The sequence below is a fragment of the Ictalurus punctatus genome, chromosome 6 (genome assembly GCF_001660625.3).
Source record: "Ictalurus punctatus breed USDA103 chromosome 6, Coco_2.0, whole genome shotgun sequence".
Classification (NCBI taxonomy): Eukaryota; Metazoa; Chordata; class Actinopteri; order Siluriformes; family Ictaluridae; genus Ictalurus; species Ictalurus punctatus.
Window position 1 is genome coordinate 8727814 of NC_030421.2, and position 15280 is coordinate 8743093.

Sequence of the window (15280 nt, forward strand, 5' to 3'; positions counted from 1 at the left end):
AAACCTTTGCCCCACTGAAAATTCAATTGAGTAAATAAAAGCTGAAATAAATGTATCTTAGCTATTAATTTGAAATGAGCTCTTATGGAAAGAGTATAGTTCTAAAAAAAAAAAAAAAATGTTTTAATGTCTTTAGCCTTTGTGTATGTAAACTTTTGGCCTCACCTGTACATCTCAGTGTGAATATATGATAAATTATATCATAATAGAACAGACCCGTCTGATTTGGGGAACACTGGAATAAACTATAAGGTTCATACGTAGTTCTCCTCTTTTTTTCTGTCCCTCAGTGTGTATTTTGGATTTATCTTTATTTGATCATTATTGTGCCAGCCAGTCTGCTTGTTTGCTGTTTACACCTGCATTCAATAGACCAAATCCCTTTATCACCTCCTCACAGATGTGAACAGTTAAAACCCTGTTAAAACACCTACTGCACTAATTGACTGTAATTGTAGCAGCTGGTGTGGGTATAGACTACTGGTGGATGTTGACTTAACATGTTCATTGGCTTGTAGTGACCTGGTGTGTTAACCTCAACACCAAAGGAACTGATGAGCTGTACAAATCATGTGTGGTCTTTGAGGTAAAACATTTCCTCTGAAGTTTGAATATTTCCCCATCATGGTCTGGTTTGGAAATGTGTGCCAAGAACTGAGTAGGTATGATTATAAATGCTGTCAGCAAGTCAGGGCTGCAGTGGGCATAATATTTATTTTACACCCATGTTAGTCTGAGTGCCTAACCTCAGCATGTTGTTTTCAAATCTAAACGCAACTCTTATTTTCATGTACCTTAAATTAACCCTTTAATTAAGTGGTACTGAATATTGGTTTATTTATTGCTTCTTAAAAACTTATGTTTGCACTTTTTGCACATGTATACCTTGTGAAATTCCATGTATGATTCATGCAGTATTGGCCTACGGTGTTTCTAACTTCAGTACACTCTGAACAAAATGGCTTCCTCAACAACCCCTTGGATTCCGCAAATAAGCTTTTGAGGAATCCTTGTTTCAGAGAAAGGAGTGCTGTGATACCTTTTTAAGTGAGTAACATATTTTATCAAGGAAAGTAGATGTATTTAATTGTGTATTTTCATTATAAGACACAAGATGTCATTTACATTGTGGATTTTGTCAGTTGCTTAAATCACAATTGACTTGAGCTTAGTAGCAGCTCCAACACCAACCTGAGCAACAACAACAAAAAACAAAACAACCTGAAGTAATTAATATTTTTCTGGATTCTGCAAAATGAATGCAAACAAATAAGTGCATTAAATAAGGAATAACGCAACAGACTGTGCTGTTATGGGAAAATAATCCACACAGTAGTGGGGTGATACAGCCCAATGTGAAGTGGATTAATTTCATACAACAACATGGTCTTGGGTGTTTTCTTCTGCTTACACCTCAGCAAGATGTCAACATTTACAATGTTTCATTTATTAATTAATGAAATATTAGGCTTTTAAAATCTTTAGTATACATTTAGTGTTCTGGAAAGTCTGTGAAACAAGTTAGTTCCTGTTATTGTTTTTTTGTTTGTTTGTTTTTTTAATGTTAAAATTGCAGCTTGTCATGGGACTGAAAAACCAGAAAGCACAAACTCTTCTTTAGCATGTCAGAAAACTTACTGTTACAAAGTGGTGAAACTGGAGACTCCTTCCATTAATGTTACATAAACATCTATTAACAGAAAGCTTCACCGCATCAATGATCCATTTTATATCTTTTTTAAAAATTTGGTTATTATTAATCTTTTTAATTAAACTTCCAGGATTTCGGTATTTTGCGATCATTGAAATGAACGCAAAATCAAGCAAACTCCGCAATATTTGGAGGAGTTTGTAATTTGTAAAAAATTACAGCAGATGTTCCACAGATTTTCCACAGGCCAAGACGTGTCGTGATGTCATTAGCTAAAAGGTCTCATTTACCAACAAACATCACTGTGAATGTCCGTGCAAAACAATTGTGCAATTTTGCCAATTCAAGTCGATTTCCGTTTTTAAAAAAAAAAAAAAAATCAAGTTGCATTGCAAATTTTGAAAAAAGCAGCAAAAAAATCAAACATTTTTGTCCCGAACATTCACAAAAAAACTTGAAATCCTGTACGGACTGATTAGTCTTAGGTTATGTGGAGCATGCATCCACCTTTCAAGTCCCTGCGTATGAGCTGTTACTATAGAAAAAATAACGTCTTACAACTAGCGCATTAATATGAACTTATCGTTTGTTACTGTCCAAGCCCTGCTGGGGAAAAAAAATTAATAATCCACACATTCTGACCAATCAGATTGGAGAATTCAGCTGTGCTGTTTTATAATTTGCCCTAAAAGTATTCACTTTACAGTTGATTTAAGCATGCAGTTTCCATGATCCTATAAGCTTCCATCACTTGCATTGCTACATTAGCCTCGTAATCTTCAGGCACCAAACATGTCATTTGGGGTAAAAACAAAACTGAAAAATGAAAACTTTTCATTTTGGGCTGAACGGTTCTTAAAAAAAAATTGATAAAAAAAAAATCCACTTCATTAGCTCATGTAAATCTTTTTCTCATTTATAAAGCCAGTCACACAAGTGTGTGTGCATGCACGCGTGCTAGACTGTTAAATGAGTCAGTGTAGTGCAGCTGTTTCTTATGGAGGCTACAGAGGAAGCTCTGTAACGCTGAATCAGAGACTGTCCTTAAAGACAACTGCCCAACTGTTGGTTAACTAGCTGTTTTATAATTAAAATCAGTGTTGTTTGGACAGCTTTGACTATTATTTGGACTAAAAGTGAATAAAAGGTGACAGCATCAGTGAATGCAGCATCTGTGTAGTTACATTACTTTCGCCACAGGTCACTAGAAGACAGTTTTAACATTCTAGAGTAAGCTCAGGTCTCTGCAGTGTGTAAGTTGATGGCCTAACAGTGGATTCCTGCATATGTGTATGTATTTATGAAGTAATTTGAAGTTTCTATGGCCAAAATTTTATCCTCCCTTAAAGCCAGTTACCATGGCAGAATGTTGTTTTTGTTTTTAATCGTCAATCTTCAAATATATTCCATAAACAATGTCACTCCCATAATACATCAAATAAAAGACTGATGATAAAATAATTTTATCTCGACCTGGCATGTAACATAAAATTATGTGCATTTTAAATCTTTCCATATTGAATCACTCATCACTGAAAAGCTTTTTCAGAAAGAATTTTTTGTGGTTGCTGACTTATTAGCTGTTTTCTCAAAATGTCATACACTTTCATAAGTCTTAAAACATTGACTCAAACATTGAGTGTTGAGAAGTTTTGATTTTATGTGATATGTCTTCATATTTTGTATAAACTTTCAGTGAAGGAATTGCATGAAAAACATTAAGAAACTCATGTAAAGTTTACACTGTTGCAAAACAAAAATAATTCTAAATATAAACATTTGCTTCAAATTATGCATAATTAGTGCATATTTAATGACCTTTTCTCATTTGCACATTTTAATCCATTTGAGAAAAAATTTGTTATACAAAATATGCATTCAAAATATTATTTAATGTTACACAAAGTATTTAACATAGGCTTTAACAGGTTTTGTTTCATTTTGATGTGGATTAAGAATGGGGTGGGACAAGCCCTTAGGGGGTGGTACCTGACCTTAAAGAGTTTTAGGAATTTAAAGTATCTTAATTGCACTGTAAGTTTCCCTACAGGGCAGGGCTGTCACACTCCAGACCTGGAGAGAGAGTTCTGTTTTCTCTCTGCAACTCATTGGCAATGAGCTAATGAGATGAATCATGTTTGTCAATTGAGGGTGAAAGAAAAACTTTGCAGTGCTGTGACCCTTTCTGTCTAGATACATACATGCATACATGCATACATAGTGTATGTGCTAGAGAAATAAGGAAATGTTACATGAGTGTGTAACACCAACTAACAGAAAACCTACTTAAACTCAGTTCAAGAAGTGGCTAATCTTAGCTGAATCAAATGGCTAATTTTAGCTGAATCAAATGGCTAGTCTTGATTGGATCAAATGGCTATATTTAACTGAATCAAATGGGTAATCTTAGCTGAATCACATGGCTCGTTTCATACATAACCTTAAGTGGCGATGAAGGTAAATGTTTTTTTAAATGAAAAGTTATGTTTTATAAATCACAGCATTTTTCTTATAGAGGCATGATAACCTACAGCAGGGGTGTCCAATCTTATCTGCAAAGGGCCTGTATGGATGCATGTTTTCATTCCAACCAAGCAGGAGGCACACCTGAATCCACCTGTTTAATCAATTGATTTTGGCTTTCAGTAGATTCAGGTGTGGCTTCTGCTTGATTGGAATGAAAACCTGCACCCACACCAGCCCTTTCCGGATAACATTGGACACCCCTGACCTACAGCATATCATACCATGCAGTTTTCTTAACCCAAAATAAAGTCAGTCAGTTCAAACAAAAGTTGCCATGTTCCAAATTGTCAAACACATCTAGATGTAACTATCAGGAAAAGAAAGTTGAAATTCTGATCTATTATCTCATATTACTCTTTTGATCTTAAATCCGAATGTATTCAGTGTACAGCAAAAATATAAGAATTGGCCTTGCTGTTCCAATATGGAAGGGCCTGGCTATTTTTGGGAAGGAAATGCCAAACTGCGCTGCGATTTTGTAAAGATCTTTATATTTGAAGTTACAAAGGATTTTTTCAGGTCGGTGTTGGTAAGGATGTGTTTTTATATATATATATATATATATATATATATATATATATATATATATATATATATGAGAGAGCTCCTGGATTAATGCAGTGTGTCCTAATGCTGTTAGGAGCTGAAGGAGAAAGGGAAAGTACTCATTGCTTGGCGATGTGATGGAGTGGAGAGGAGGTTGGTTTGCATGTCAAAATCACCCAGGTCCTGCCCAGTGACGTCATTTGGGGACTACACCTGCGCGCGCACTCGTGCAAAGAGCTTTCTCATTGCTCGGGATCACTCCGAGCGCGGAAACGCAGAGACGACTCACAACCAATATTCTCCGTGGAGAGCTTTCTTTCTTTTTTTCTTCTTTTGAACAAGTTTGCATTATAGGAAAGCGATGAGATTTGTGCACACACTCGCGTGACGCAGACGCGAGGAGTTTTAAAAACTTTTGTTCAGCGCTGGAGATCAGGAGCGCCGTTGCTTGATCTTATAGACTCTTCGAGATTAGATCAGCGAGACGATGTGGCGTGCTTTTATCCCCGAGCTGGTGTGTGTGGTGGTCGCGGTGGCGTGCCTGGTGCTGGTGTGGTGTCCGAGTGCAGCGGCTCTGGCCGGCTCGTGCGAGATGGTGCGCATCCCGCTGTGCCACCCCATGCCGTGGAACATGACCAAGATGCCCAACCACCTGCACCACAGCACGCAGGCCAACGCGGTGCTCGCCATCGAGCAGTACGAGGCGCTGCTGGATACCGGCTGCAGCCCTGACCTGCTCTTCTTTCTCTGCGCCATGTACGCGCCCATCTGCACCATCAGCTTTCAGCGCGACCCCATCAAGCCGTGCAAGTCCGTATGCGAGCGCGCCAAGTCGGGCTGCGAGCCCGTCCTCAAGAAGTACAACCACACGTGGCCTGAGAGCCTGGCGTGCGACGAGCTGCCGGTGTACGACCGCGCTGTGTGCATCTCACCTGAAGCCATCGTCAAAGTAGATCCATCAGGTACACACCGACTCCAAGTTCACTGACACCCCCCCAAATTATCTAGTGCACTTCTAACAACTTAACATTGGCTGTGACTTACATTTGCACTCTTCTATCAAGAATAATATTCACACTTGCAAACAAAATGCAGTTTGCCATCCAAGGAACACTCAAAGGAACTTCCGGGTTTTTTTGTGTGGTGTTTTTTTTTGTTTTTGTTTGTTTGTTTTTTTGTTTGTTTGTTTTAAAACCATTGTTCACTTTTTATTTATTTGAAAGTGTTCTTTGGACATTTAATGGTTCTAGCTTTCTAAAGAGGGTCTCCTTGGATGTAACCCTCTGGTGCAGGGTTCTATATAGATAAGACTGTAAAACAGCTACAGCAATACCATTTAACCATTTTGGGGTTTTACTAAATGGTTCTTTAACCATTTATCTGCATACTGTAAGTGTTTGGGTCTTTGTGGTACAAAGAAAATGGTTACAGAACCACCAAGTAGAAGGATTGTTAAAATTTATTTGTTTGTTTGTTTTTACAAAGGTTCTTCTGTGAAATTGCTCTAAAGAGTGATATCTTTGTTGGTATTTTGCTGCTTTTGCTATTATTACTATTGTTATTGTTACAACTGTTTCTATTTCTTCCTTAAAGATAATTCTTTCTTTCAAGACCTGTCAAAATGCAGCCCTGGTAAGACAGTGTGTTGTCTCCCCCTAACCCCCTCCCCCCAATTGAAACTGTCTTCACTTCAGTTTGTATCTGTAGCGTGGTATCGTGAAGCAGCTTCACAGAAAGTTAACTATAAACTATTGTACAATTACATGTTTGCCAAGATGACTCACAACTTAATTTTTATGTAGATATAATAAGAACTAAATCAGTGGTCCTCAAGCCAATTATCTAGCTTTTAATACACTCTTCACATACCCAGATACTAAAGGTAGAAAAGACACACCCTTATGGGTACCACTTCAGTGACACTACATGTATCCTGAAAAGTACAATTTGGTGCCTTTTTTTTTCCCCTGAGAGTGGAGGTGAATGAAAGTGACTGTGTTGAGGAAAAACTCTGTAAAGCATTAGGGAGAAACCTTGAGAGGATGTGATGTTCAAAACCCATTGCCGTGTGTTGGACATAGTGGACGTATGATGTACAGTAAGTGTCAATTAATAGAAGGACTCTGCTCAGAGTCAAGATCCCAGAGATACAACAAGGGCTGCTACTAGAAGTCACAAAACTGTCCAAAAACTGTTCACTGATTCATTGATTTTAATCCACTGGTTTTTTTGTTGTTTTGTGTGTTTTTTTTATTTTATTTTATTTTTATTTATTTATTTATTTATTTTAAATTAAGAAGGAAAACCTTATAGAGACTGGTCTCATTTTCCGAGCAGCCCCATGTGTCAAGAATAAAACCAAAAATATATTAATTAGAAGCACAACATCAAAATCAACAGCATATAATACAATCCACTAAGAATAAATGTTAAAAATGCATGAATTAAAAAAAAATTAAGTGATTATAAAATTGAAAATTAAACAAACAAACAAAAAAAACATTAACAAGTACACCTGTAACTGAGAAGAATTTTAGGGGTATTTTGTAGATCCAGAAAGGATTTAAATGTCATGCAGGGATTTGCAGTCAAGCTGCTTAACTAAATACAAATCATGGCATACAAGTTTACAAAGCTTGTAATAATTAGACAATAATGTGTCCAGGCATCTGGGAGTGTCAGGAGGGTGGGTGGTGCATCTCTCATGCATGAGAAGTGCCCTAGTGGGATGTGGCATTCTGCAATTCTGCATGTTCTAACTGGTTGAGCAGTCTTTTCATCTTGACACATGTTATACCTCTGTCAGACATAATTCACTGCTTTATTCATATTGGTTATACAGGCCAAGAGGGTCGTAGCAAAATGTATTTTCAAATAATTTTTCTGATTACGATTGTTGTCTTGTTGCAGGATACATTCACATTTCATTTTTATTCTGTTTCTTTGTAGAGAATTTGTAAAATAGCAGTCCAGTAAAACAGCAGTCCATTTTCTACCCAGAATACAAGGGTGATGTGAAATAATTTTTAACCTACAATGGGGAATAGGGTTGGTTAAAAGGAATAGCTCAGGCTTACCTTGGGTAAAAGATCAGGCTTCTGTTGGGTAAAAAGTCATGTTTACACTGGTAAAAGATCAGGTTTATGCTCCATACAGTCTCAGTCTTCTGCTGGTTAAATCTCAGCTTTACGCTGTGAAAAAGTTCAGGCTTATGATCTCAAGTTTATACTGGGTAAAATCTAAGGTTTACAATATGAAAAGATCAGGATTAAGCTGGGGAAAAGATCAGGATTATGCTGGGGAAATGGTCATGATTATCTTGGGGGGGGAGCTCATAGTTTCTCTTCATTATAGAAATAAACCCTGACTTCGAGACAAAAGTGAACAATGGCAACTGTAAAGGAGTCAGTGGTACTTTGCAGTTTTTTTTTTTTTTTTCCTCATCACCTTTGCATGTGCATTTGATAACTACAGCAGTTTTAGACACCGTCCCCTCCGAAATTATTGGAAAGGCAAGGCCAATTGATTTGTTTGTGCTATACACCCAAGAAATTTCGGTTTGAAATCAAAATAGGGATATGGGACGAGAGTCTAGGATTTCAGCTTTTATTTCCTGGTATTCACATCTAGATGTGTTAAACAACATAAAACATATAACCTTTTGTATCAGATCACCCACTTTTTAGGTGAAAAATAGGAACAGGAACGGATGAGTCTTGAAGTAAATTGACGTAAATAATATTTGGTTGCATATTGCTTTTACCACAGCTTCTTTCAGTTGTTGTTTGTTTTGGGGGTTTCTCCCATCAGTCTCCTTTACAGGATTTCAAATACTGCTCATCTGATTTAAGGTCTGGTGATTGTCTTGGCCAGTCTAAAACCTTTCACTTTTCCCCCCTGATAAAGTCTGTTGTTGAGATGGCAGTGTGGTTTGGATCATTGTTTCTGCATGAAGTTTCTCCTGATTGACTTGGATGCATTTCTCTGTAAATTTGCAGACAAAATATTCCTGTAATCTTCTGAATTCATTCTGCTGCTAACATCATGAGTAACATCATCAATAAAGATTAGTGAGCCTGTTCCAGAAGCAGCCATGCAAATGCAAGCCATGACACTTCCTCCACCATGTTTCAAAGATGAGCTTGTATGTTTTGGATCATGAGCAGATCCTTTCTTTCTCCATCACTTTGGTAGAGGTTCAGCTTGGTTTCAGAACTTTTGTGCTTGATCTCTGTATTTCTTTGTGAATTCCAATCTGGCTTTCTGATTGTTACTGATTACTTACTGAGTTGCTTGCATCTTGTGGTTTGTCCTCTATATTTCTGCTCTGGAAGTCTTCTTCAAATGGTGGACTGTGATACCTTCACCCCTGCCCTGTGGAGGTTGTTGTTGATGTCACTGACTGTTGTTTTGGGGGTTTTCTTTGCAGCTCTCACAATGGTTCTGTCATCAGCTGCTGCTGTTTTCCTTTGACGACCCATTCGGTGCCCGTTGCTCCATTGGTTGTACACCATTCTTTTCACAAGTGAAACTGAAGGCTAAAACCAAGAGTAGATGTTCCCGAGCTATTTATTCTTTACAGAATTAATGTAACAGAACACACCTGGTTTAAAGGAAACACCTGTCAGTCACATGTTCCAATAATTTTGCTCATCTACAAATTGGGTGGTCTGATACAAAATATGCTATGTTCTATGTTGTTTTACATGTCTACATATAAATACCAGGAAGTAAAAGCTCAATTTCTAACTCTCTTCTAATCTTCATCTTTTCACCTCAAACCCAAATGTTTTCAGTCTACAGCAAAAAATTGGCCTTGCTGTCTCAGTAGTTTTGGAGGCGATGTATGTATTACAGGGTGCCTGTGGGTCCTTAAGTCTTCTCTGAAATTACATTTTATGAAATGTAGGCCTAAAGTACTAACTTACTTTTTAAATTTGAATTTATATGCTCTGAGATTTTGGGCTATGGACATTCTGGTGTTTGTAACACTTGACACAAAAGTGACAAAAAATTGTTGGTATTCTCCTCACTGGCCTATTCATACAGGTTTTAACAAGCATTTCAGTTCCCAGCATCTGCGTTAGAGGCACATAAAATCACACAATCTGAACTTTTCAATATGAACTTCCACTTGGCTTGAGTGGCTAAGTACCAGCACAAAAAAATAAAACCCTTACTGTAACAGCCAAAATATAGAAATGTCAGTGCTGTGGATCAATTAGTAATGAACTACATCAAGCACTGAGCATCTTCAACCAAAAGTGGCAAGACAACAACAAACTCTTGCTGGTTAAAACTTGTCTGTCAACAACTCCGAAGCTCAGATTATTTATGTGTAAGTTATTTCAAGGACTTTTTTTGTATTTAGTGCATCATAACTGCAAAGGTGGTCTTAAACTGTACTTTTAATAGAATATGAAATGTAACTTTAAGACACCTGCAGACTCCCTGTATTACATTTCTGACATTAATGTCCTTAAAGGTGCAATTCATGCTTTACTGAATCATAAGCAAAGGAGAACATTTTCTGTTCACACTGCATGGCTGTTTGTGGCAAAAACAGAGATTAACACTGAAAGTTTGCTGGTTATTGACCTATAAAGATCTTTTTAGTTAAGTTCCTTATCGTTTGATAAGATAACCTATAAAAATATTAATAAGAGCTTATCTAATGATTAATTTAATAGTTGGCATTATTAACATTTTTAGTTATTTATTCTAATTAATTCTATATAGATGTAAACACTCATGACTGTGAGGGTCATTTGTGTAATCTGTGTTTAGTATTTAATTTTTTTAATTATTATTTTTACAGCACGTGTTTTCTGTTTCAGATCGGTGTAAGTGCAAGTCTGTGAAACTCGGCCAAAAGACCTACACTAAGAACAATTACAATTATGGTGAGTCTAAGATACGTACAAGCAGATTATTAATTCCAATATGTGAACATATACAAAGTGCTAACATCCGATATCCCCTCGCAGTAATACGTGCGCGTGTGAAAGAGATAAAAACCCGCAGTCACGACCTCAGCGCTGTTGTGGAAGTGAAGGATGTACTGAAGTCTTCTCTGGTTCACATTCCTCGTGATACTGTGACACTGCACTACAGTTCGGGGTGTCTGTGTCCCCCACTTACGCCCAATGAAGAATACATCATCATGGGCTACGAGAACGAGGAACGATCACGGTACTGTTTCTTTCTTTGAGTCTTTATTTATGGAGTTTGGCACTGTACCCACTATACTTTAATTTTTATTATTATTAACAATAACAACTAGTACTCCTTAGTAGTGGGAGTAGTAGTAAAATTGTTGTTTTATATTTTTATATATTTATATATATATATATATATATATATATAATTTTTTTTAAATTTCATATTCAGGTTGCTTCTTATTGAAGGGTCCATCGCACAGAAATGGAAAGACCGGGTGGGACGCAAAGTGAAGGTATTGCATACTTGCATTTACAGCATTTGGCAGACGTCCTTATCCAGAGCTATGTACATTTATACATCTGAGTAGTTGAGGGTTAAGGGCCTTGCTCAAGGGCCCAGTAGTGGCAAGTTGGCGGTGCTGGGATTTGAACTCTCAATTGATTGGTCAGAAGGTGTTTGTTAGTTTTCTATAATGGCAGTACTGACAGTAATGTCTGTTCTATTTCAAATCACAGGTTTAAAATATTCTAATGTTATCATTTGTACATCAACAACTCATTCAAATGGACCCCACAAAGCCGTCTCACACACATTTAAGTAATAAACGACTTGTTTCACTTTTGATCATATTTTGGCTTTGGATGGACGTTAACTTGTTCAAGTAAATGGTGTATTCACAGTTCTGCTGTATCCTACATGGTTGTCATACACTGCAGGTCTCTCCATCCTGTGCACTTTAATATGTAAGGGGCTTGCTGTTATAGGAAAATAATCAAATCTCCACCACCAAAAAACAAAAATATCTGTAATTCATTCACCCAAGAACAGACGGGTATTAAGCAGGAGCAAAGTTGCAGAGTCAGGAAATATTGCTGATATGTGATGCCTTTTTTAAAAAAAAATAATTATCTGCATGAAACATGATTAGAGTTTAACCGCCAAGTAAGCCCTTAAAGATTCACTCATTCATTCTCAGCTGACTTGTTATTCATTAAGGTCAACGTTTTCTCATACGAAGTTTTTTTCCCCACTGATGTTAAAGCCTTTTTTTTTTTTTTTTTTTACAGCCTACAAAGGACTCTGATTCCCGCAGCTAGTCCGTTATTTTCTACTGACTTTTATTAATGGCGCCTTCTCTGTTTAGTAACACAGTGATGGATGAAAAAGTAAAATGTCTGTCAGTGAAGGCTTCGTGATTGGTTTGCTCTCTTCACATGCAGAAACCAGAGTGAGAATAGGCCAAGAAAAATGAGTGTGTGTTGATGAGGGGGGGTACATTCTGTTCTATGATGTGTATGCTGATGGTCTGCTGTGCGAACACAAAAAGCCTGCTGTATTCAAGACTGCAGGAGAATGAAGTGGCAGTGTGTGTTCTGCATGTGTGCTGCGAGTCTGAGCGACATGACTTTCTGATCGTGTTTTTTTTTCTTCCCAGCGCTGGGATCAGGCTCTCAGCAAAGGAAGGAAACGGGAAAATGACAGACTCATTCGTCCCTGACCTCACTCTGACATGGACCAAACCCGACCACACAAGTATCTGAGAGAACTGAAAAAATTGCACTAATGTACGAACTTCTTGATGTGTAATGAGTTGTAGCAGAGATGTTTTTAGTTGTTGCTTTGTAAGATAATTTTTAACTCTCTTTTTTTATTTTTCTTTTTTCTTTTTATTTGCCTTTGCACGAACAAAATGTTCATTTCAACATTGCTGCACATGTGTGTGCGTGTGTATGTGTGAACTTTTTTGTGGGGGTGGGCTGGGGGACTTGATTCATGTTTGTGTTACAAGTGAAGATGAGGGGGATTCAATGGGGAATGAGGGAGCTTATACAAGAGCAGATGACTGTTTTTCTAGCAGCAGGAAAATGAGAAACAGTGTTTTGCCACAACGCAGCGCACCATCAAGCCTTCGTGTTCACGGAGCCGTGCTGATGTCTCGCCATCGCTGGATTAAAACAAAATGGAGGGAGGGGGCGTTTGGCACAAGACACAAACACGAGGACAAATCTGAAATCCTGAAATTAATTATATCAAACTGAGACAAAATGTTTGTTAAGCATTAATGAATTACATTCATTTAAAAGGAATATTTTTGCATAATATCCCAGTAGTTCTGGTTTTGTAACTTTTAGCCACACATTTGATATTCTTGATCATTAGGACACTGTTAATGAATGAATGCATAATACATAGGATGAATGCCGTGGTTCATTAAAGACAGCTGTTTTTTATATCAAACTGATTGATACAAGATGATTCAGCCTTGCTCAAACTGTCACTTTTACTTCCACTATTAAACATATCTGACTGTTGAACTGAGTTACATGTTAAATGTTTATTAGATTAAGTTAAACAAAAATCAAATTTACTCAATTTTACACATTTTCCCGACATGCCTGGTGTGTGAAGTTTTATAATTAAATTTTACACTGAAGCTATATTATATTACTAAAAGTATGTGGACACCTGACCATCACACCCATATATCCTTGCTGGATATCTTATTCCAGATACATTCCCCTTTGCTGTTATAATAACCTCCACACGCCTGGGAAGGCTTTCCACTAGATTTTGTGGCGTGGCTGTGGGGATTTGTGTTCATTCACTGACAAGAAAATTAGTGATGTCAGTCACTGATGTTGAGGAGTGAGGAGGTCTGGGGTGCAGTCGGAGTTTCAGTTCATCCCAAAGATCTTCAGTGGGGTTGAGGTCAGGTCTCTGTACAGGACACTCGATTTCTTCCATTCCAAAGTTGGAAAACCATGTCTTCATGGAGCTCGCTTTGTGCACAGGGGTGTCATCGTGCTAGAACAGATTTGGGCCTCTTAGTTCCAGTGTAGGGAAATTGTAAAGCTACACCATACAAAGACCTTCCAACTTTGTGGCAACAGTTTGGAGAAGACTTACATATGGGTGTGATGGTCAGGTGTCCATAAACCCTTTGACCATATAGTGTGTATTATGATCTAAACAATTTCCAGCTTTTCTGTATGATTTTGGAGATTACCATGTACAGCATGATTACAAAATCCACCTTGTTAGCTACACAAGCCTCAGAGCTCCAGTGCTAAACTAAAGAAGAAAATGCCACACATGTCTCTGGTTAATCTACTATGTTTGCAGTAAGCGGTACATTTTATTTTTAACAATTTTTTCTTTTTAAAATAACCTGATGATCAGAAACCTGTATTAGAGTCAGTAGAACAGTTTCTACCTAAGAACAGAAGAGTGTGTGTATGTACCTTGCACGTTATAGGGATGGGATTGTTTAATATCCAATTCCCTAGTTTAATTTAGAAATGAACAAATAGCTCCTTTTCTCCCTGCAGTCAGTGCTGAATGCTCATTGTTTGTGGAATATTTCTGTGTGTGTGTGTGTGTGTGTGTGTCCAGCACAGTAATTCTTGTTCAAATTCTCTCATGGGGGTTTTACATAAACACATCCTGAGTGCCTCCTCCCGCTCCCTTCACATGAAAAAGAAGGCCATTTATGGTTGCATCAGTTAGTTTCATATTAACCTAGATCAAGAACCTTATGTACATGCTCTCTCTCTAAAAAGCATCATAAAACAGTGATAAAACATCATAAACCAAAAAATCTGGACATGAATTAATGTCCATGATCTCAATTATTTTTTCCCTGCTTTCATTTGTTTCCCTAAGACATGCATTTCCCACGGCCTGTGTTGACCGTGGAAATGGAGCTGCGGTTTATGCTCTGTATTTATCTGTCCAGAGAGATGGCTCAGAAATTACACCCCACCTGATTTATGTGACGAGGGAGTCGGCCAGTGCAATCATTTACTGCAGAGTTTATGGGAGAATTAACACAAAACGGAGGATTTACGGTGTTTAACTGGCTGTCCTGCCTCGCTTTATGGTTCCCCTGGTAAGTGATCACCTCAATCACACCATTTCTCTCCACCGTGCCTTACTGGCAAAGAGCCTCCACCATCAATCTGTTTAACACACTGAAATTACGCAGCATGTGGGAAGTGAGCAAAAGGCCACAGTAGAAGTGAGCACCTCCTGTTTTCATTCCTTTCATCAGAGGGAGAAGGAATGAGGAGGATTCATCTCTGTCTTCTACCGCATCAGCATCCTGACACGTATTATGACTTCTTAAACTCTTATACCAAGTTTGTGTCAAAATAAGCCATTTAGAAATTCTGAAACTTTGTGTCTAGCTTATTTATATTACACACATAATATTTTGATACAATTAAAGTGTGTTCATAAATCTCAACCAAAAACGTGATTTTAGGCCCCATGTCCATCACTGTTGCTTCTGTTGAGCTGCTGATAAGAGCGTTTTTATACTTGATCTGAATATTCGAATCCACACTTGGGTCTTATTCTGGGCTCGTTTGGGGAGTTATAATTGTAGCCGTTGGC

At 37.7% G+C, this 15280-nt stretch overlaps 1 protein-coding gene across 2 annotated transcripts; it reads left to right on the forward strand.

Annotated features, from left to right (window-relative positions):
* Positions 1 to 443: 443 nt before the first annotated feature.
* Positions 444 to 13200, forward strand: frzb (frizzled related protein). Of its 2 annotated transcripts, XM_053680816.1 has the most exons (8): positions 444 to 586; positions 916 to 1047; positions 4818 to 5685; positions 6317 to 6355; positions 10561 to 10626; positions 10711 to 10915; positions 11114 to 11177; positions 12321 to 13200. In XM_053680816.1, the coding sequence occupies exons 3-8, from the start codon at positions 5211 to 5213 to the stop codon at positions 12381 to 12383; spliced, it is 912 nt and encodes a 303-aa protein (XP_053536791.1). In that variant the 5' UTR covers positions 444 to 586; positions 916 to 1047; positions 4818 to 5210; the 3' UTR covers positions 12384 to 13200. The 2 variants fall into 2 exon arrangements, with proteins under 2 accessions (XP_053536791.1, XP_017326368.1); XM_017470879.3 differs by lacking the exon at positions 6317 to 6355 and having other exon boundaries at positions 445 to 586.
* The last annotated feature ends 2080 nt before the right edge of the window (positions 13201 to 15280 follow it).

Bases quoted from the DNA above. Each gene is read 5' to 3' on its own strand.
- frzb (XM_053680816.1), top strand. From the start codon at position 5,211: ATGTGGCGTGCTTTTATCCCCGAGCTGGTGTGTGTGGTGGTCGCGGTG. The intron at 10,627-10,710 runs GTGAGTCTAAGA...ATCCCCTCGCAG, and splicing joins TAAGAACAATTACAATTATG to TAATACGTGCGCGTGTGAAA. The intron at 11,178-12,320 runs GTATTGCATACT...TTTTCTTCCCAG, and splicing joins GGGTGGGACGCAAAGTGAAG to CGCTGGGATCAGGCTCTCAG.